The sequence below is a fragment of the Pelodiscus sinensis genome, chromosome 19 (genome assembly GCF_052426305.1).
Source record: "Pelodiscus sinensis isolate ZL-2025 chromosome 19, ASM5242630v1, whole genome shotgun sequence".
NCBI classification, from domain to species: domain Eukaryota; kingdom Metazoa; phylum Chordata; order Testudines; family Trionychidae; genus Pelodiscus; species Pelodiscus sinensis.
Genome location: NC_143070.1, coordinates 4,799,291 through 4,820,436, shown reverse-complemented (window position 1 = coordinate 4,820,436; position 21,146 = coordinate 4,799,291). Strand labels below are relative to the sequence as shown.

General features: G+C 60.8%; 2 protein-coding genes across 3 annotated transcripts; both read right to left on the bottom strand.

Annotated features, from left to right (window-relative positions):
* Positions 1 to 718: 718 nt before the first annotated feature.
* RPP21 (ribonuclease P subunit p21) lies at positions 719 to 4,152 on the bottom strand. Of its 2 annotated transcripts, none has more exons than XM_089771772.1 (6): positions 4,067 to 4,152; positions 2,945 to 3,015; positions 2,402 to 2,502; positions 2,166 to 2,248; positions 1,711 to 1,842; positions 719 to 1,250 (listed from the first exon to the last, which is right to left on the bottom strand). In XM_089771772.1, the coding sequence occupies exons 2-6, from the start codon at positions 2,999 to 3,001 to the stop codon at positions 1,105 to 1,107; spliced, it is 519 nt and encodes a 172-aa protein (XP_089627898.1). In that variant the 5' UTR covers positions 3,002 to 3,015; positions 4,067 to 4,152; the 3' UTR covers positions 719 to 1,104. The 2 variants fall into 2 exon arrangements, with proteins under 2 accessions (XP_089627898.1, XP_075770346.2); XM_075914231.2 differs by having other exon boundaries at positions 2,945 to 3,018; positions 4,068 to 4,133.
* A 4,220-nt stretch (positions 4,153 to 8,372) lies between these two features.
* GNL1 (G protein nucleolar 1) lies at positions 8,373 to 20,753 on the bottom strand. The gene is made up of 12 exons (XM_075913449.2): positions 20,596 to 20,753; positions 17,906 to 18,074; positions 16,996 to 17,132; positions 14,414 to 14,565; positions 14,049 to 14,120; positions 13,040 to 13,238; positions 11,589 to 11,684; positions 10,835 to 11,032; positions 10,075 to 10,253; positions 9,622 to 9,784; positions 9,250 to 9,390; positions 8,373 to 8,837 (listed from the first exon to the last, which is right to left on the bottom strand). Exons 1-12 carry the CDS (start codon positions 20,666 to 20,668, stop codon positions 8,521 to 8,523), a joined length of 1,896 nt encoding a protein of 631 aa, XP_075769564.2. The 5' UTR covers positions 20,669 to 20,753; the 3' UTR covers positions 8,373 to 8,520.
* Between the last annotated feature and the right edge of the window lie 393 nt (positions 20,754 to 21,146).

Sequence of the window (21,146 nt, the reverse complement as noted above, 5' to 3'; positions counted from 1 at the left end):
CCGCAAAAGCACTTTTTACGGAAAAGCGTCCGTGGCCAATCTAGACGCGCTTTTCCACAAAAAATCCCCGATCGCCATTTTCGCCATCAGGGCTTTTTTGCGGAAAACAAATCTCAGCTGTCTACACTGGCCCTTTTGCGTAAAAGTCTTTCGGAAAAAGACTTTTGCCCGAACGGGAGCAGCATAGTATTTCCGGAAAAGCCCTGATGATTTTACAGGAGATCGTCAGTGCTTTTCCGGAAATTCAAGCGGCCAGTGTAGACAGCTGGCAAGTTTTTCCGCAAAAGCAGCTGATTTTGTGGAAAAACTTGCCAGTCTAGACACGGCCAGAGAGAAAAACCAGAGCCAGGCCAGACAACGCTCCCCCTAGGTCCGCACGCCCTGCGATGAACTCACACTTGGCAAACACCTACGGTGGGAACAAAGTTAAGCTGGGTGGAGCGTGGCCTTCTGGGAAGGTGATTTAATTAGTCACCCACTAACAGAGAATCCGCCCTCCCCCACCCTCTTGTGCTCCGCCACACCCCGTGTTATTCCCATTGGTAGTGGGAGAGGGATTCTCCCACCGATACCCCATCACGGCCAGGCAGGACCGGCCTGGGGCTGCCCAGTTCCCTCCACGTAATCCTAGAGCGGCCCCTATAGGGTAAACCCCGCAGCTGGTTGTAAGCCAAGAAGAGATCCCAAGGAGGAAAACAGAAATAAAAATCACACGGCATCGCTGGCTGGGTTTATAAACGGTCGAGGTCCCAATGCCTCCACGCCCCTCAAAAAAATCCACCAATCAGAATCAGTCCCTGCTGAAACGGAGAAGGACCCTGCATCCTACTCCCTGCCCCTCTGAGCCAGCCGGTCCCACACCCTGGGCGGGATCAGAGCCAGCCCCCCCGCGAGGGGACAGGTCCCGTGTCCCACCCTCACAGCCAGCCAGGAGTGGATGGGGAGGTGGGGGGGAGTTTCTCTTTCTCCCCCTTTTCAGATCAGTCTTGGTGCCTCTTACAAAGGGAGTCTCCTTAACTCTGCCCCAGGTTTTTCCTCACCACCCCCGGCCCCCCAGCTGGGATCAGGCCCCCCCACCACTGGCCCCTGCACATGGCCACGGAGTCACCTCCTGCTCTTGCCCCCTTTCCCCACCCGGGTCCCAGCCTCTGCCGTCCGCTGGGGGCTGGGCTGGCTCCGGAGTCCGGGGGTCACGCTGGGGGCGCCAGTCTTCTGTGCTGGGGGGATCTGGGGGGCTGCAGGCTTCTGGCCTGGTGAGGAAAGAGATAAGATGCAAGAGATTCCCAACACCACCCTGCACCCCCAAACTCGCCCCTCCCACTCGGTCCTGATACCCCCCCCATAGCTCCCCACCTCTCAGACCAACCCCAGCACCCCACCCCCAGCATGGATCCCTTCTAGGCTGATCCCAGATTCCCCCCAAAATCCCCATGGACCCATCATGTCCCACCAATCCCAGCTCCGACCACACACCCCTGCAGCTCCTCCCCCCTCCAGCCTCCCCCCAAATTAACATGAGCTTCACCCCCTCAGACCAGTCCCAGCGCCACCCATCCATACCCCACTTTGACCAATCCCTGCCAAGCCCCCCCAAATCCATCTAGCCGCCCCCCCCAGCGATAAAACAATCCAGGATCCAGCCACCCCTCAACCCCTCAAATCCTGGCTCCTAATCACCCCTTTGCCTGCTGCCCCCCTTCCCCATCTCACCGGCCTGAGGCTGGTTCTCCAGCAGGGCCTCGGGCTGCTCCGCCCACAGCTTGTGCGCCGGGTCACTCGGGAAACGCTTGGTCCGGCTGCAGCGGAGACACCGCACGACCGTCCAGCGCCGGCCGCGGCGACCTGGGTGGGGGGGCACGTGGAGAGGTTTTGTCACTTGATCCTACCACCCACTCTGGGTCCTGGCTCCCAGCCCCCCCTGCTCTGACCACTAGACCCCGCTGCCCTCCCAGAGCTGGGACAGATCCCAGGGCTCCCAGCTCCGAACCCACCCTGCTCCCGTCCTCACCTCACCAGAACCGGGAACAGAACCCAGGAATCTTGGCTCCCAGCCTGCCCTGTTCTAACCACTGGAGCCCGCTGCCCTCCCACAGCCGGGAATAGAGCCCAGGGCTCCCACCCCTCCAGGGCAGCCCTCTCTCCCCCCACCAGGGGGCGGTACTCACTTCTCTGCCGCACGGTGGCGCTGACGCCAGGCACCAAGAGGGAGGAGCAGGATTTGCAGACGGTTCTCTTCACGGAGGGGTCCCTGAATGGGGGAATATGTGGAGGGGGGACACAGATAAGAGTTGAGCCTGGGGGGATGGGCCCTGGGAGGGGAAAGGCCCCTGGCCCATCCCCCAAACCAGCGGGTTCCCCCCACCCCGGGGCAGGATGGGAGCTGGCGCCCCCCAGCACTCACTGTCTCAGGACCAGCCTGCGGCTGATGCTGCGTTGCGTGTGGCTGTAGAACCGCGCCAGCGCCTGGTTCTCGGGGTTCTGGGCGAGGACGCAGTGAGCTGCCTGGGGGAGATGCAAAGTGAGGGGGGCGGCCCCACGTCGCCCCCGGCCCCACGCCGCCCTCCCCTCCCCGTTGGTCTCCCCCAGCCCCAGGCGACCCCACCCGTTCCCCCTTTCGCCCGTGTCCCCCTCCCTCAGCCCCACCGCCCTCAACGCTCCTCCATCCCCAGCCCCACCTCCGTCCATCCTCCCGTCCCTCCTGCCCCACATCGCTCCCCACACCTCCACCTGCCCCCCTGTGCCCCACCAATCCCATCTTCCTCCAATCCCCGCCCCCCGCCCCCACACACAACACCCTCTTTGCCCTGTGCCTCCTCCAGCCGTCCTGGGGTGGAGCCCCATAAATCCCCCCTCCCTGGGCCCCACAGAGGCCCCCCCCCCCGGCCCTGGAGGAATTGCTCCCCGGGTCTCTCATAGGGGTGTAACGGCCCCACTGGGGTCTCACCTGGTAGAGGAAGCTGAGTCTCTGAAAAGCCTCCTTGTCCTTTACCTGGGCCGACATTGCAGGGGGGGGGGGGCCTGGAATGGGGAGGGAAATACTGAGGGGGGGCAGCCAGTCCTCCAAGGGGCAGTTAGCAGGGAGCCCGCTGGGGGCGGGGGCAGCGGTCTCCAACCTGCCGGCCACCCCTTAGCGCATCTCGAGAACCACGCCCCCGCCCCCCGCAGAGCTGGGATTTGTTGTCCCCCCAACACGCGGCTCCTAAGCTTCGTTATCCTCACCACCCCCCAATACCAGAACAGGGCCAGGCTGCCCCCGCGCCCCACTGCCCTTGTGGGGTTACACTTGCTCCCCTCCCCCCACCGGCACATCCCCCTCCTCCCCGTTGGACCCCAACCTCCTCCTCCATCCCCAGGCCTCCTATTTAGCCTGCCCCTCCCCTGCCAGCCCCCAATTTCACTTCTCCCCTCCGCTGCCAGCCCCCAGCCTGCCCACCCCACATCTCCCTCCCCTGCCAGCCCCGCCCAACATCTCTCCCCCCGCCAGCCCCCAGCCTGCCCACCCCACATCTCCCTCCCCTGCCAGCCCCGCCCAACATCTCTCCCCCCTGCCAGCCCCCAGACCGCCCCTCCCCACATCTCCCTCCCCTGCCAGCGCCACCCCACATCTCCCCCCCCGCCAGCCCCCAGCCCGCCCCTCCCCACATCTCCCTCCCCTGCCAGCCCCACCCCACATCTCCCTCCCCTGCCAGCCCCGCCCAACATCTCTCCCCCCCCGCCAGCCCCCAGCCCGCCCCTCCCCACATCTTCCTCCCCTGCCAGCCCCCAATTTCCCTTCTCCCCTCCCCTCCCCTGCTCTGCCCTGCCAGCCCCCAGCCTGCCCACCCCACATCTCCCTCCCCTGCCAGCCCCGCCCAACATCTCTCTCCCCCGCCAGCCCCCAGCCCGCCCCTCCCCACATCTCCCTCCCCTGCCAGCCCCGCCCAACATCTCTCCCCCCTGCCAGCCCCCAGACCGCCCCTCCCCACATCTCCCTCCCCCAGCCCCCAGCCCGCCCCCATCTCCCTCCCCTGCCCCCCCCAACTTACTCCCTTGATCCCCCCGTTTCTCCCCCCCGCCCCCAAACCCACCTGAGTGCCCCGGACCCAAACACGTGGCGACTCCAGCAGCTGCCGCCTCTTCCCGCCCAGCCCCCAGCTGATGGAGCCGCCTCCGCCGCAAAGGCCTCTGGGAAATGTAGTTCCTCCCCCCCCCCCCCGCCTCTGCCGCACACGTGGAACGCGGTGGGGGGGGAACCCGCCTCCAGCCTGCGCCTGCCCCCTGGGGTCCCCCTGTAGCCGGGACCCAGCGCAGCCCTGCCCCCCCGCCGGCCTTTCCCCCTCCCTCCAACAGGGGGCGCCCCCGGGACTCATCCTGGGCTTTGGGTGGGAGTTGGGGGAGGGAATCCCCCCCCCAGCCCTTCAGGGAATCCCCCCCCCCCCAGCCCTTCTTGTCCCAAATGATCTAGGTCCAAGTGGCTTGTGGTGGTTAAATAGCCACTGCCTCTCCCCCCCCCAGAGGTGGCTGCATTTGAGTGCTGGGTGGGCCATCCCGGCGGCTTCGCTCCCCGCTGGCCCACCCCAGAAGTTAGGAAGGGAGGGGGACTCAAAACATGTGGCTGCCCCTCCGCTCAGAAGAGTTTGTAAGGTGAAGAACGTGAGAACGGCCACGCGGGGCCAGACCAAAGGGCCTGCTCGCCCCACGTTTCTCAACCGGTGGTAACAGGACCCTTAGGGGTACTCGAAAGAAGTCGGGGGGGGGGGGAGGAGGTATGTCAACACCACTGAAATTTGGAGAAAACGGAGTTTTTTTGTTTGACGTTTCACCGGGCTTTATTAGTTTGGTACTTTTGACACCCAAAAAATTGTCAGCGCCCGCCCGGCTGCGTTTTCAGTTGTTTCAACAAATGCGTTGCAACGGTAGAAAAAAAAAAATGGTGTGTCTGAAAACGGTAGGTACGGGGGGTACTTTGTAAAAAAAGATTGAGAAACGCTGACCTAGCCCAGAGTCCTGCCTTCCAGCAGTGGCTGATGTCAGGTAACCCAGAGGGAGTGAACAAATCAGGGAATCATCAAGTGATTCCTCCCCTGTCGCCCGTTTCCAGCCTCAGACAAACAGGTATGGGTATGTCTACACTACAGGTTTGTTGGCAAAGTGGCCATTTTTCGGACAAAATCTGAGTAACGTCCACATTGCAATCGCGTTTTCTCAAGTCAATTGAAAGAACAGAGGGGTTTTCCGGCATTGGGAATCCTCTTTCTACAAGGAAGAAGCCTTTTTGTGAAAGAGCTCTTTCAGAAAGAGGCGTGTGTGGGCGGGGAAGAGGGAGTTCTTTCGGAAGAAGAGAAAAGAGGAAAAAGCACAGGTGCCCTGGTGGCTATTCCACCCATGGAAATCACAGCTTACATGCGAGAGAGCGCCCATTCAGTCCGGAAATCTCTTTCAAAAAACCAGATAACTTTTTTGATGCACTTTTGTGTGTGGACTCTCTCTTTTGGAAGAACTTTTTTCGGAAGATCTCTTCCAAAAGGTTCTTCCGAAAGAAGCCTGCAGTCTAGGCATAACCTAATAGCCACTGATGGGCCTAACCTCCATGAATTTTTCCTCTTTGAACTGTTAGGCTGCGTCTAGACTGGCAAGTTTTTCCGCAAAAGTGCTCGCTTGTGCGGAAAAACTTGCCAGCTGTCTACACCGGCCGCTTTGAATTTGCGCAAGAACACGGACGATCTCATGTAAGAAATCAGTGCTTCTTGCGGAAATACCATGCTGCTCCCGTTCGGGAAAAAGCCCTCTTGCGTAAATGCTTTTGCGCAAGAGGGCCAGTGTAGACAGCTGAGAACCGTTTTGTGCAAAAAAGCCCTGAGGCTTTATGGGGGATAAGGGATCTTTTCAAAAAGGGTTTATCTTTCGAAAGATCTGCGTCCAGACTGCCTTTTCCTTTTTACAAAAAAGGCTCCGTTTCGAAAAAAGGGGGCAGCCATGTTTATGCAAATGAAGCGCAGGATATTTAAATCCCAGCTTCACTTGCACTTTCGATGTGCCTAATCTACATCTCTCTGTCGACAACGCTAATGGACAAACACGCGGTTCCTCTTTGGCCGGCAGAGAAGATACAAGCACCAGCAAAGCCCTGCAGTTCTCTCCATCAACTGTTGAGTGATGTAAATTTACACCCACCCTAGCAGGCGCCAGCTGGGTCATGTAAATTTACACCCACCCTAGCAGGCGCCAGCTGGGCCGAGTATTCTGACCCAGACAAGGAGGGGACAGTAAGTCCCATAAGGGCAGATTCCCTGAGGAAGGCAGAGGGGTTACGATGCTGCCAAAACTGGGGCCCCAGCGCTGCGTCCTCAGGGCCCCCCATGGAACGGATATTTCTGCAAAGCCGGCGATTGCTTGTCTGTGGGAATGGCTCGGCTTCATGGTGCGGCGCAGCGGGGGAGTCTTCCCAGAGTGCAGTTGGCTTCGTCTCCACTCACTTATGTCTCTTCCATCAGCTATGAGAATGACCAAAGTGGGGCAGGTTCCCTTTAGAGCATAGTAAAGATTTAAAAGATTTATTTTCCTTTGTCAAGTTTTTTGGATCTCAGCCAGGGCCGGGCCTGTCTCTCGCTGTGTCTGTGCAGCGCCTGGCACAACGGGGCCCTGATCCCAGCTGGGGCGGGGTCTGTCTCTCGCTGTGTCTGTGCAGCGCCTGGCACAACAGGGCCCTGATCCCAGCTGGGGCAGGGACTGTCTCTCGCTGTGTCTGTGCAGCGCCTGGCACAACGGGGCCCTGATCCCAGCTGGGGCGGGGTCTGTCTCTCGCTGTGTCTGTGCAGCGCCCGGCACAACAGGGCCCTGATCCCAGCTGGGGCAGGGACTGTCTCTCGCTGTGTCTGTGCAGCGCCCGGCACAACAGGGCCCTGATCCCAGCTGGGGCAGGGTCTGTCTCTCGCTGTGTCTGTGCAGCACCCGGCACAACGGGGCCCTGATCCCAGCTGGGGCGGGGTCTGTCTCTCGCTGTGTCTGTGCAGCGCCCGGCACAACGGGGCCCTGATCCCAGCTGGGGCGGGGTCTGTCTCTCGCTGTGTCTGTGCAGCGCCCGGCACAACAGGGCCCTGATCTCAGCTGGGGCGGGGCCTGTCTCTCGCTGTGTCTGTGCAGCGCCCGGCCCAACGGGGCCCTGATCTCAGCTGGGGCAGGGTCTGTCTCTCACTGTGTCTGTGCAGCGCCCGGCACAACGGGGCCCTGATCTCAGCTGGGGCAGGGTCTGTCTCTCGCTGTGTCTGTGCAGCACCCGGCACAACGGGGCCCTGATCTCAGCTGGGGCAGGGTCTGTCTCTCGCTGTGTCTGTGCAGCGCCCGGCACAACGGGGCCCTGATCTCAGCTGGGGCAGGGTCTGTCTCTCGCTGTGTCTGTGCAGTGCCCGGCACAACGGGGCCCTGATCTCAGCTGGGGCGGGGACTGTCTCTCGTTGTGTCTGTGCAGCACCTGGCACAACGGGGCCCTGATCTCAGCTGGGGCAGGGTCTGTCTCTCGCTGTGTCTGTGCAGCGCCCAGCACAACGGGGCCCTGATCTCAGCTGGGGCAGGGCCTGTCTCTCGCTGTGTCTGTGCAGCGCCCGGCACAACGGGGCCCTGATCTCAGCTGGGGCGGGGACTGTCTCTCGCTGTGTCTGTGCAGCACCTGGCACAACGGGACCCTGATATCGGCTGCGGCAGGGACTGTCTCTCGCTGTGTCTGTGCAGCACCCGGCACAACGGGGCCCTGATCCCAGCTGGGGTGGGAACTGTCTCGCTGTGTCTGTGCAGCGTAATGTGGCCCTGGTTTCCTTTGTCGCCTCTAGCTATTTCCCTAGTACAGCTCATCCTGAGCTGTTGTGGTGATTGGCTGCATGTTTCAAACCTGCAAAACAAACACAATTCAACCAAAGTTCTCCCAGCCTGCCCTGGGGCAAATGTTCGATGCCCCGGAGGCCATTGTAACTTCTAGAAAAATAAGCAGCTGAAGGGATCCAACTCCAGGGCTGTAATGTTGAGTTAACCCTTGCACTCTCTACTTCCACAAGCCATATGGTCAAGAATACTGTGGCAGGGAGTTCCACAGGAAAACAAGGAGCAGGGTGATTCTGCAGCACAACAAGGTTTGAAAACTAAAAGGAAAAAGCCTTTCTGATCTATAGAAATGACCCAAAACAAACAGCCCTGGTAGAGACCACTGCTCTGAACCAGGGCCGCAAGGATCAGGTGGGGCTACTGGGATATGTGGGCCCATGGATCTGATCAGGGAAGGCCAGATACCAGGCTAGATGGGCCTATTGGCATGCTGCAGCAGAGAGGTGGAGACTCTGGGAGAAACAGACCAATGGCTGAGGAGGGCGAAGAGTGGCCCAGCCAATGACAGAGGTGGAATCTGGAAATAAACATCACCTTTATTCATATACAGAACCTATAGAGCATGGGAACGAACATGGAGAATGGGGGCGGAGCTCAGCCAGGGCAGGGGGCGGAGTCTCTACCCAGGCCCGCCCCCTATCTCAATCTGTCCAGCAGGGGGAGCCACTAACATTCGTCCTCCCCCAGCAAAGCAAACAAGTTCCGGCTGGAGAGCTTCCCCTTCAGCACCCTCCTGGGTTGGGCCGGGGCTGGGGCCGGGGTGCTGCTCCCTCCCCTGCTGGGGGCTGCTAGCTCTTCTTCCTCCTCCTCTTCCTCTTCTTCATCAGCATCACGGTCCTTCTCCTCGTCCTCCTCCTCCCCGGAGCTAGAGATCTCCTCTTCCTCCTCCTCCTCCTCTTCCTCGGAGCTGCGCCGGCTGTGCTTGCGGTGAGCCTCCTGCAGGGAGGCGATCTCGGCCGTCTCGGGGTGATGCTCCCACATGGCTGCAGGGGGACAGACAGGGGTGAGCGGCCAGGGTGCACCACCCTATTCTAACCACTAGACTCCGCTCCCCCCCACCCCTCAGAGCCAGGACTAGAATCCCAGCAATCCGCACCCCTATGATTCCCACCCCCCCCCCGCACCGAAGCGCTAACCATTAGACCCCACTCCCCTCCCTGAGCCAGAACTTCGAATCCAATTCCCAACACCTCCCCCCACTCTAACCACTAGACGGCACTCCCCCATCCCAGAGCCAGAACTAGAACCCAGCAGTCCTGGCAGACACCACCCCTCAAAAACATCTGCAAAACATCGGATCGGTGAAATCTGGTCTTCCCGCCCAGCCTCACAGAGGCATGCTGGGTAAATACCCACAATGCCCTAGGAGCGCAGTCCCCCTCCCACGCCCAGTACCTCTGTGAGTGGAGTAGCCGGGAGGCCGCAGACAGAGGCAGAGGCGCCCGTCCACTGCCAGCCGCAGGATGCTGTTGGCGGCTCGGTAGACGTCGTTACGAGCCGCTTTGGCCGTCTTGTAGCCGCGCTTCTCGGCCCAGGCTGGGAGAGGAAGGGGGGGGAGAGGGAGGGTCAGTGCTGATTCCCAGGGGAGAGCACCCCCTATGGACCCCCCCCGCGGCTCCCAGACCACAGCGCCCCCTATGGCTCCCTACAGCACAGCGCCCCCTAGTGCCATACTGGAGCCAGTGTTGATTACCACAGAAGAGCGCCCCCTATTGAGTCGTGGCACAACGCCCCCCCTAGCGGTCAACCCCCACTCCGGCAACACACCTTCACAGATGTCCCAGGCGCACCACCGGGTCTCCGGCCTGCCCTCCTCGGAATTGGGGTGGCGCAGCTTGAGCAAGGCCTGGATGGGGATGCGGACGGCCAGGTACCCCACGGGGGTGTAGGGCTCTTGGATCTGGGAGATGGGGTAGATGCCCGACAGGATCTGGAAAGAGAGACGGGCGGCAGCGCTCAGCTACGGCAGGGAGCCTGGGGGATCACGCGGTATCCCCCAGGGGCAGGGGGTTGGTATCATTAGCCAAGTATTACACAGAGCTAAAGTGACATGTGGAGAGGGGAAGAGAACAGAACTCAGGAGTCCTGGCTCCTACCCAGCCAATCCACTAAATCCCCACTCCCCACCCAGAACCGGGGCTGGAACCCAAGAGTCCTGGCTCGCAGCCTCCCCACTCTAACTACTAGACCCCGCTCCCCCGGCTGGCTGCAGGGCGATACCTGGAGCTCCCGCTGCACCAGGGAGGGGAAGATGAGGCCGGGGCAGTCGCAGAGGCGCACGGTGGGGGTCAGGAAGTAGGTCTGAAAGTACTTGGTGTGGCCGGGCGTCCGGGACACGCTCACCACCTTGTGGCCCACGAGCCCGTTCATCAGTGAGGATTTGCCCACGTTGGGGAACCCTGGAGAAAGGGGGCGGGGTCATAATGTAGACAGAGCTGCCCAGGCCCCGCCCCCATCCAGCATAAGCCACCCCCCCCCCCCCCCAAAGTCCTGTCCTGCCCCTGTCAGGAGAAGCCACCCCAGCGGAACCACTGGGCCTCTCTCAATTCCCGCCCCCTCCAAAAGCTTGACCCCGCTCCCTGGCCCCATTCCCTTCCTCCCCCCGTTGCACAATTGCTGCCTTGCCACACACCCTGCTCCCAATTCTGATCCAGCCCCCCAGCCCCAACTTGGTCGCCAAATCACCAGCCGTCCGCCTGCCCCCTTCTCCCCACAAAACTCCACGCAGCCGGTGTCTCCCCACCTAAGCTCCGCCTTCCTCTCCCTCACCCTCTTCCCCTGAAACCCTTTCCAAGGCACCGATCCCCCATCTCCCCATCCACTCACCTCCCACCCCAATGCTCCCTGGAAACCCAACTGAGAGCCCTCCTCCCAAACACCCCTTCCCCTGCCACGCAGCCTCTCCAGCAGCCCGAAGGAGACCCCAGCCACTGCTCCGCGGTATGGCCCCCTTCCTCCCCCCGGCGGGGGACGCTCTCACCCACACAGCCCACGGTCAGGACGCCGTCCTTGTACAGCTCCTGGGAGGGAGCCCCGAGCTCCATGGCCACGTCGGTCTGGTGTTCCACCAGCACGGCCGCTCCTTCGTCGTCCTCGTCCTCCTCGTCCGAGTCCTCGGCGGCCAGGTGGGGGCTGGCCGCGTCCCGCTCGATCTTCTCCTTCCAGCTGCTCAGGTCCACTGGGGAGAGCAGCAGAGTCAAAGGGATGCCAGCCAGTGACTCTGTAGCACACCTGCTAGGGCTGGGGGCGGATGCAGGAAGCTAAGCAGGGCCTGCTCTGCACAGAATGTGGATGGGAGATGCGGGGAGGCATTCTGCCACATGCTGCCCCCCAAGTCAGCGATAAACCCCAAGGAGATGTTATGAATTGTCCACCTAATTCCCAGACTGACAAAAACCCAGCGGCCTGGCCAAATTCCAACTCAACCTGTTCCTTTTTCTGTCTCTCTGAAATACCCCACGTAGTCCCCATCACCAGGGGGTTCGCTGTGCGGCTGTTCCCTGCAGCTCTGCCCCAGAGGTGGCTGCATCTCACCGCGATCCCAGTGCGGTGTTGCTGTGCGGCTGTTCTCGCCCTCCCCCCCGATGGGCGAGCGAGCCGCACAACCCAGAAAAAGTGTTGGGAGCCCACGGGGGGCGAACAGCAGCCTGCATTACCACAATGGACTGGGAGGGGTGTCCCCCCCAGGCTGAGTGGGAGGCGGGGAGGAGAGGAGAGGGGTGGGGGGATCTTACCTTTCCCAGCAGTGATGCTCTCGCAAGCCTGCAGCAGCTGCTCCGGTCCCATGGCCGTGCTCCAGCCCTTCCGCCGCTTCCGCCGCTTCTTAAACACTGACGGACAAGCAGGGGTTAGAGTAGGGGGCCCGGACTCTTGGGCGCCAGCTCAGCGCTAACGTTTTCCAACGTCCCTTGCCAAGTTCATCGGCAGCCAGATCGGAGCCAGCGCCCCCCACAACCGTGATTTTAACGGACAGGTCGCGACCCGGCACTGGGTCTCGTTGCTGCAGGGCAACCAGGTGACCACGCTGAGGCAGCTTCCTGCCTGTCCCGGCGCAGTGGACCACGCCGTGGCTCAGAAGTGGCCGGCAGCCGGCCCGGGGCTCGGAAGCCGCCGGCAGCAGGCCCGGCTCCCAGGTGGAGGTGGAGGAGCCAACTCTCCCAAGAAACAAAAGCAAAACCAGGCACAGAAGGGCGCCGATCCCGTTTCACCCCACGCTCCAGACGAGCCGGGAACCGGCCAATGGGAGTGCGGCGCCAGAGCTGAGGCCAGGGTCAGGCTGTGGACCCAGATCTGCTGCGGGACCACTTCCCGGGTGCAGTGGGGCCCGCAGTGCCAGGCCAGACAGGAACCTGCCTCGACACCCTACCGCATCGCTGGCTGGGAGCTGCCAGAGGCAGGCCTGTGCCCCAGCCCTGAGCTCCTTCACGCCCAGAACCCCCCTTCTGCAGCCTGAACCCCTCATCCCTGACCCCAGCCCACAGCCTGCACCCCCTGTATCCCACCCCCATGCCCCAACCCAGAGTCCCCACCTAAATACTGAACCCCTCTGCTCCACCCCCCCACACCACCTGCACCCCATAGCTTGCACCCCATCCCTGCAGACTATACCCCCAAATCCCTCAACTCTGGCACTCCCCAGAGCTCACCCCCCCTGTACCTCGCCCCTATGGCCCAGCCCACAGTCCCCGCCCACATACCGAACCCCTCTGCTCCACCCCCCCACAGCCTGCACCCCAAGTCCCTCACCCCAAGCCCCACCCCATAGCTTGCACCCCATCCCTGCAGCCTATACCCCCAAATCCCCCAACTCCGGCACTCCCCAGAGCTCACACCCCCTGTACCTCACCCCCATGGCCCAGCCCACAGTCCCCGCCCACATACCGAACCCCTCTGCTCCACCCCCCCCACAGCCTGCACCCCAAGAACCCTCATCTCCGGCCCCAGCCCGGAGCCCACACCTTCAGGCAAAGCCTTCACCCCCTCTGCCTCAAACCCCTCACCCTCGCAGCCTGCACTCTGGTCAGAATTACGCGGGGTCCCAGGCATCAACAATTTTCCTCAACTGGGGGGGGGGGGGGCGAGGGAAAAAAAAAAAAAAAGTTTGAGCACCCTTCCCCTCCCCCAGCCCTCTAGGGCAAGACCTCCTGCCCCAAAGCCCGAGCCAGCCTGGGGGCAGGGGCGTTACCTGTGCTGGGGTCCTGGTCCTGCTGGGGGTAGGAGGTGAAGCAGACGACGCGCACCTGGGGGAAGCGGGTCTGGAAGTAGTGCTTCCAGGCCACCACCAGCGCCGGCGGCGCCAGGTCGATCTTGTTCAGCACCAGGATCAAGTTCTTCCTCATCTCCTTGGTCACAAAGTCGTACAGCGCAGGGGAGAAGTTAATGACCTGGGGGGAGGGGGGGGAGAGGCCAAACGAGTTAGAACAGGGACGGTTAGGAGCCAGGACCCCTGCTCTGAAAGGAGAGAGAGTCCTAGTGGTTAGAGGGGGAGGGGAGGGACAGGAGGCTGTGTGCCAGGACTCCTGGGTTCTATTCTCCAGGTCTGGGATGGGAGTGGTGCCTAGTGGTTAGAGCAGACGGCAGCCCCAAGACTTTAGGGGTCTTTCTCCAGTTCTGGGAGGGGAACGGGCCTAGTGGTTAGAGCAGTGGACTGCGGGGGGCTGGGAAGAAGGACTCTTGGGTTCTTTCCCCAGGTCTAGGAGGGGAGCAGGGTTAGTGGTTAGCTGGGGACTCCTGGGTTCTGTCCCTAGCTCCGGGAGGGGAGTGGTGCCTATTGGTTAGAGCAGAGGGGGCTTTTTCCCTTCCCCGCTCGGGGAGGGCAGTGGGGTGTAGCCAGGGGTTCAGCAACCCGTTCCCACACCCATCCGTGCTGCCCCCTTCAATTTGGTCACCCTGAGGAGCTGGGACAGCAGCAGCGTCGGGCCAGGACGCTGCCGGCCGAGGGACACTGCCCCTCGCCCGTCCTGCTGAGTGGCAGGACGGAGCACACTGACCTGCAGGGTCACGTCCAGACGCCGAGAGGCTGGAGTCCCCAGAGACCTCCCCGCCTTTTTTAAGGGACCCTCTGGAGCAACATCTCCATCTCCTGTGGCCTGGGGGGGGGGCTCCTAAACTTCCCCCTTCCCCACGGAGTCCGGCAGCCAAGAACGAGACTCTCCAAGCCCCTTCGCCCTGGGGTGCCAGGGAGGGACCCTCACCGGATGCCGGACGTCTGTGATCAGCAGGATGATGTCGGACATCTCCAGCACCCGCCACAGCTGACGCCAGGTCTGCAAGGCAAGTGGGGAGGGGAGAGATCCGATTCAGGCCCTGAGCCGGCCAGTCCCTCCCCGCCACCAGGGACCTGGATCAGAGCCGGCGGCCCCAGAGGGAAAAGGCTCCGGGTCCCATTTCCCACCTCCGGAGACAGCCAGACCCCCGCCCTGAGGAGAGCTGGCGCCCCCTAGAGGGGAAAGGCCCCATGTCCCATTCCCGACCCATGAGACAGCCAATCCCCTCCCGCCCCTGCCCCAATCAGAACTGGCGCCCCCTAGAGGGGAAAGGCCCCATGTCCTCCGCTCACCTCTAGGTTATGCTCGAAGTAGCTGAGCTGGCTGGGCTGGTAGGTGCTGTAAATTCCCTCCAGATAGTCCCGGAAACATTTCTCCTCCCGCGCCAGCACCTGCTCCTTGCTCATTTGGTAGCTCCAGGGGGGGCGCTTGGGGAAATCCAGCACTGGGAGGTGGGGAGCAGACACATGGGGGGGTCAGAATGGGGGGGGGCCTGTCATGGACAGGGGGAGAGCTGACCACTACCCGGTGACTCAGGGATTAAACTCAGGTCCCTAGCAAGGGGCTCAGATCCAATCGAGAGAGGGGGCTGAAATCTGAACTGGATACAGGTTCCCCGCCTGCTCTCTGTGTGTGGGAGAGTTAAACCAGGAGTTGAGAGACACAGAACGATTTAAACCCAGGCAGGACTACCGTGCCTCCGAGGAATTCGGGGCATGGAAGCGGACTGAACTGAAAGTAAGTAAAAGGGCTAAGTGAATCTAGTCGCGGTCGGGGTATTTTTTTCTTTATTAAACAATCTTTCTTTTAAGCTGTCACCGGTCCTGTGTCTGTCACGGGATTTTCAACTTGTCCCTCCCGCGCACACGCCAATGTGGCCGCCCCCGCCAGCGCCTGCAGGCGCGCTCTGCCACTTCCAGCTCCACCTGGCTTTGTGCCGGCAGCTCCAGCTCCCGGCTCCCCCAGCAGGTCACCCATGTTCAGCTGGCTGCCCCCGACAGCTCCGCATCCCGGCCCCCTGGCAGGCCACTCCAACCAGCTCTAGTTAGCTAACAGTTTTTCTTAAACTGCGCTCCGCGGAGCCCCAGGGGCGCCGCAAGACATTTCCAGGGGCGCCGCGAGGTTGACAATCTGGAAATGTCGATAGGTACAACACAAATAACCGCTGGGGCTCCGCATACATTTTTACGCAAGTTAAGGGCTCCGGAGCCCAAAAAGTTTGAGAACCACTGATAACAGTTAGCAACTACCTTGAATTGTACTTGGCCATCCAATCTTTCTCCTACATTGGTAGCTGAAAATTTTATTTTGACTCTTTTGGTGCATTTTTAAAAAGATTGTCTTTTAAAAACTTTTTTTTTTTTTACAGAGATTTGTGGTTTGGCTTGAACTGCTCTGAGCGAATAGGGCTGCCAGATGGTTTCAACAAAAATACTGGACACACTTGACATGACATCACAATCGACATTCCGTCTTAGACAATACCAGACACACTTGACATGACATCACAATCGACACTCCATCTTAGTTAGACAATACCAGACACACTAGACATGACATCACAATCGACATTCCATCTTAGACAATTCCAGGCACACTTGACATGACATCACAATCGACATTCCGTCTTAGACAATACCAGACACACTTGACATGACATCACAATCGACACTCCGTCTTAGACAATTCCAGACACACTTGACATGACATCACAATCGACACTCCGTCTTAGACAATTCCAGACACACTTGACATGACATCACAATCGACACTCCGTCTTAGACAATTCCAGACACACTAGACATGACATCACAATCGACATTCCATCTTAGACAATACCAGACACACTAGACATGACATCACAATCGACATTCCGTCTTAGACAATTCCAGACACACTTGACATGACATCACAATCGACACTCCATCTCATTTAGAAAATACCGGACAGTTCTATTTTCTCAGTTCTATTTTCTCAATTTGTTTCCCAAACGGAAAGCTCAAATACTGGACTGTCCAGTTCAAAACCGGACACCTGGCAACCTTATGAGTGACTCTGTGCCTCTCCTTTACCATCTCGCATTGTGCCCAGAGACTTTTCTCTGTGTTTTAATTTGTTTTCCTTAGCTGCTCAGTAACATCTAGCAACCAAGTGTGCTTTATCCTGTTTAATCTTCTGTTTTGTAAGAAAAATCACTTTTTCTTTGAAGGTGATGATTGGATTCTTGTGTCCTGGATGGTCTGTGGGTGGGTATCTGCAGGCCTCTGACTGAGGGGTCCGCTACTAGAGACGGCAGCTTGTTTTCCTCTTTTCTTTTTTTCACGCTCTTTTAGGGCAAACGAGCTTGGGGTATCCCAGGGGAGGGTTCAAGTGTTCACCCCTGTTTTTTTAGGGATAAAAAATCACTTGATCGTGGCAGCGATTTACCAAAAAAATCTGTGATTCTGGGGAGAAGTTTTTGTAACCAATGTCTGTAGAGGCAAAGGGTTTTTTTTTTTCCTTTTGAGTTCTTTGCGGGCCCCCATCTTCTGTACTTGGCGTGCCAGAGTGGCGAACAACCCTGGCAGATCCCAAGGCTGCCCCCAACCTAGCAGCGGGGTGGACTTCTAAAAGAGCCATACAGCCCCCCCCCACTGATGGGACCTGTCCCTCCAAAGGGAAACGGGGGACCCTTCACCCATCCACGGTCCTAGGACAATATTCCCCCACGATACTCCAGAGCAACCACATGCCGGCCAGATCCAACGCATCTGCAGGGGAATAGCAGCCTGAGGAACTCCTTGCCACAAGATGTTTGCCCAATGGGAACCAGGAGAGAAGGGAAAAAAAAATCAGGAGGGCCCAGACCTGCAGGCGAGGTCCCGTCCCACCTTACCGGAGCCGGATTTGTAGACATCCTGTATGTCCAGCTCCTTCTCGCTCTCCGGGACGGGCTCCAGGATCCTCTCCTGAGCCACCTTCTTGCGCCGCTCCACATCCTCCCGGCTCTCGCGCTCAAAGTGCAGCCGGTACCTGGCAGCAGGGGGACGTTACAGAGCATCAGGCAGGCCGGGAAACCCCAGGGTGGGGGGGCAGAGATTTTGGGTGTCCTACTTTTCCTCCCCAAACAGGAGCTCCCAGCACTGTCAAGATCCCAATCCCGGGTCTCCCATCCACATCCAGGCCCAAGTGGGGCCTGTTTAGCTTCAGGCCCAACAGCTGGCACCTCCCCCAGGTGGTCTCATTGCCTAGGACTAATGCTAGCCAGGTGATGGGTCGGGAGTGGGGTGGGGGAACAGATCACAGGGCCTTTCCCCACTAGGGGGGTGCTGTCTCCCATCCAATCCCAGTGCAGACAGACTAGCTGGCTTCAGAGGGGCAGGGAAAGAGACACAAGGTGATTCCCCTCTAGGGGGCGCTGGCTCCTGATTTGATCACTCCCGTCTGGGTGTAATGAGTTGCGAGGTCTCCCCTTCCACTACAACCCCCACCCAGCAGCAAGGGGAGGGGGCAGAACTCTGAGCCAGTCCTGGAGTGGCAGGTTGGCCCAAATTCACCCCCCTGCAGCTATCATTGAGGGTAACGGGGGGCGGGGGGAGACAGGACTCCTGGGTTCTGTCCCAGCTCTGGGAGGGGCATGGGGTCTGGCTGGATGCGGGGGCTGGGTTCTGCCCCTCTGATAAGGGAGTGGGATGTAGTGGTTAAAGTACAGGCGCTGGGAATCCGGACTCATGGGTTCCACACCTGATTCTGCCACACGCTCTGCGCGGGACCTGGCTCTGTGCCTCAGTTTCCCCCCCCCTTACCTGTTGGGGTCATAGCTGCGCTCGCCCAGCCTGCGGGCCGGTGGCTGCTGGTTGAGTTTCCGGACCTGCAGGGACAGGGATTCGCTGTCCGAGGTGTCCGTCTGGTCCTCCCGCCGCTCATGGCTACCGCTCCGGCTGTTGGAACTCGACCTCACGCCATCATGCAGGCCTGGGGCATGGAGAGGGCCGGGTCAGGGACCTTTCCCCGCGCGGGGGCGCCGGCTCCCAGCCAGCCCATGGCAGCATAACACTAGGGCAGTTCAAGGCCCCAAGGTCAGACCCAGGGCTCTGCAATGCAGCCCGGCAGGGCCCGTGTTGCTGCGTCAGGGCCGCTCAGAGCTGGAGACGCCTGCAGCGTGTCATGTGTCTGCGGCAGCACAGTGGGGAGGGGGGGATCTGGTCCCCCTCCCACGAGGGCCTCAGTCCTCCTCAGACAACATTCCTCATGCAGTGGGTTGGGGAGGGGAGGGGCTGGGAGCCTGGACTTCTGAGTTCTATGCCCAGCTCTGCATGCATCTCTGAGAGGGAGTGGGGTGTAATGGTTAGAGTGGGGGGGTTTCTCTCCCCACCTCTGGGAGGGGAGTGGGGTGTAGTAGTCAGAGCAGGACAGGGAACTGGGAGCCAGGACTCCTGGGTTCTCGCCTCATCTCTGAGAAGGCAGTGGGGTGTAGTGGAGAGGGCGGGGCGGTGGGGCTGGGATCCAGGACTCCTGGTTTCCGTCTAGTGTTGCGGGAAAGGAACGGGAATAGTGGGTTACAGCAGAGGAAGCGGAGCCCAGAGTCCTGTGAGGAGAGTAGGGTGCAGTGGATAGAGCAGGAAGGGCTGGGAGCCAGAACTCCTGGGTCCTCCCCCTGTCTCTGAGAGGGGAGTGGGGTGCAGTGGTTAGAGCAGGAAGGGCTGGGAGCCAGAACTCTCTTGTCTCTGAGGGGAGTGGGGTGCAGTGGTTAGAGCAGGAAGGGCTGGGAGCCAGGACTCTCTTGTCTCTGAGGGGAGTGGGGTGCAGTGGTTAGAGCAGGAAGGGCTGGGAGCCGGGAGCCAGGACTCCTGGGTTCTGTCCTTGACTCGGCTACAGATTCTCCGTGCGACTTTGGGCAGGTGCTGGAGCTGAGCGCAGGATGGCGGCAGGCGGGAATTATTGAGACAGCCCATGATGGCCTCAGCGCCGAGGGTCACCCAGGGGCTGAAGGGAGGCAGGGCGGAGAATAGGGTGGCCGGGGTGGGGCCCCTTATCAGCCGCTTCCAGCCTGTTTGGGAGGCCGTGCGGAGAGCTGAGGAATGCTGACAGGCAGCACGGCTCAGCATCAACCTTTACGCCTCCCTAGGCCAGGGCCCCCCCATCCACCCAGCCCTGGATCAGCCACCCCCCACCCCATGGCACAGAGGGGAGAGCGCCCCCTGGGGCCACACTGGGATCAGCCTGACTGCCAGGGGAGGGCGCCCCCTACTGAACCCCAGCCCTTGGAGGGAGACACCTCATGCCAGGGTGAGCTCCGTGACAAGGCCCTGTCTGGGTTGATGCAGTTGGAGCTGGTCCTGCCTTGGGCAAGGGTGGGACTTGAGGACCTCGTGAGGTCTCTGCCAGCCCTGGGATTCTAGGAGAGCGTGCCCACGCCTTGGGGCTCCCAGCCGGCGGCTAGGCAGCAGGGCTTTCACCCGGCTGGATGTCCAAGCCTCACAAAAGCTTCCTGCCTGGCAAGTGCCGCCTGGGTTTACTGTCTAGGTGCCCATCGGCCAGTGGTGCATCTCCGTTTGGGGCGACGGGGCCTTTCCCCAGGGGTGGCGCCGGCTCCGATCCAGCCCCGCAGCCCTCCCTGAGGTTTCTGCCCAGAGATTTCCCTTGTCATTCAGTGCTTTGAGAGCAGGCACTGGGGTGCACGCTCGCTCCCCCCCCCCCACACACACACAAGGAGCTGAGCCCGGGGTCAGGCTTATGGGGGCAGGAGGGAACATGCCCAAGTGGGAGTGGAAGGTGGGGGAGGGGGTTGGTGCCCAGATGTTAGCAGGAGAAGAGGCCCAGATGTTGGCAGGGAAGGTTGGTGCCCAGATGTTGGCAAAAGGAGGGGAAGAGAGGAGGGTCAGTGCCCAGATGTTGGCAAGAGGGGGGAGGGGCCCAGATGTTGGCGGGAAGGGAAGGGGGGGGTCAGTGCCCAGATGTTGGCGGGAAGGGAAGGGGGGGGTCAGTGCCCAGATGTTGGCGGGAAGGGAAGGGGGGGTCAGTGCCCAGATGTTGGCGGGAAGGGAAGGGGGGGGTCAGTGCCCAGATGTTGGCGGGAAGGGAAGGGGGAAGGTCAGTGCCCAGATGTTGGCGGGAAGGGAAGGGGGGGTCAGTGCCCAGATGTTGGCGGGAAGGGAGGGGGGGTCAGTGCCCAGATGTTGGCGGGAAGGGAGGGGGGGTCAGTGCCCAGATGTTGGCGGGAAGGGAAGGGGGGGTCAGTGCCCAGATGTTGGCGGGAAGGGAAGGGGGGTCAGTGCCCAGATGTTGGCGGGAAGGGAAGGGAGGGGGGGTCAGTGCCCAGATGTTGGTGGGAAGGGAAGGGGGGGGTCAGTGCCCAGATGTTGGCGGGGGGAGGGGCCCAGATGTCGATGGGGAGGGGGAGGGGCCCAGATGTTGGCAGGACGGAGGAAGGGGGCCCAGATGTTGGCGGGGGGAGGGGCCCAGATGTTGGAGCGCGGCCCCCTCCCCCGCTCACCCCGTTTCCGCTCCCGCTTGTCCTGCAGCTGCTTCTTCTTCTGCTTGGCGCTGAACGGCCGCTTGCGGGGCATGTCCCGGCCCGGCCGCCGTCCCGCAGCACCGGCAGGGAAGCGGGAAGAACCACTGCGGGTGTGGGGGGGGGGGGGGGGGGGGCGGAAAGGAGGCGGAGCAAACACTGTGACTGGAAGAAACCACTGGGACCCCGAAGGGGGAGGGAGCAATCTGGGCGAAACCATGGCGGAAGGGGGAGTCAACCACTGAGAAAGATGCGAGGGGGAGGAATCTGGGAACAACCAACTCAGGAAGGGGGGAATAAAACACTTAAGAGCGTGGGACAAAATAACCACTGAGAGCTCAGCCACACTGGGGAAACTGGGGAAAGCCACTGAGTTGGGGGGAAGAAACCATCGAGATCCTTACAGAGGGGGATAAACCATTAAAAGATGGGGGGGGAGGCAGAACAAGGAGGGATATGGGCGAAACCACTAATTGGGAGGGGGGAGCTATAAAGAATGCAGAATAGTGTGGGAGAAACCATTTATCTTGGGT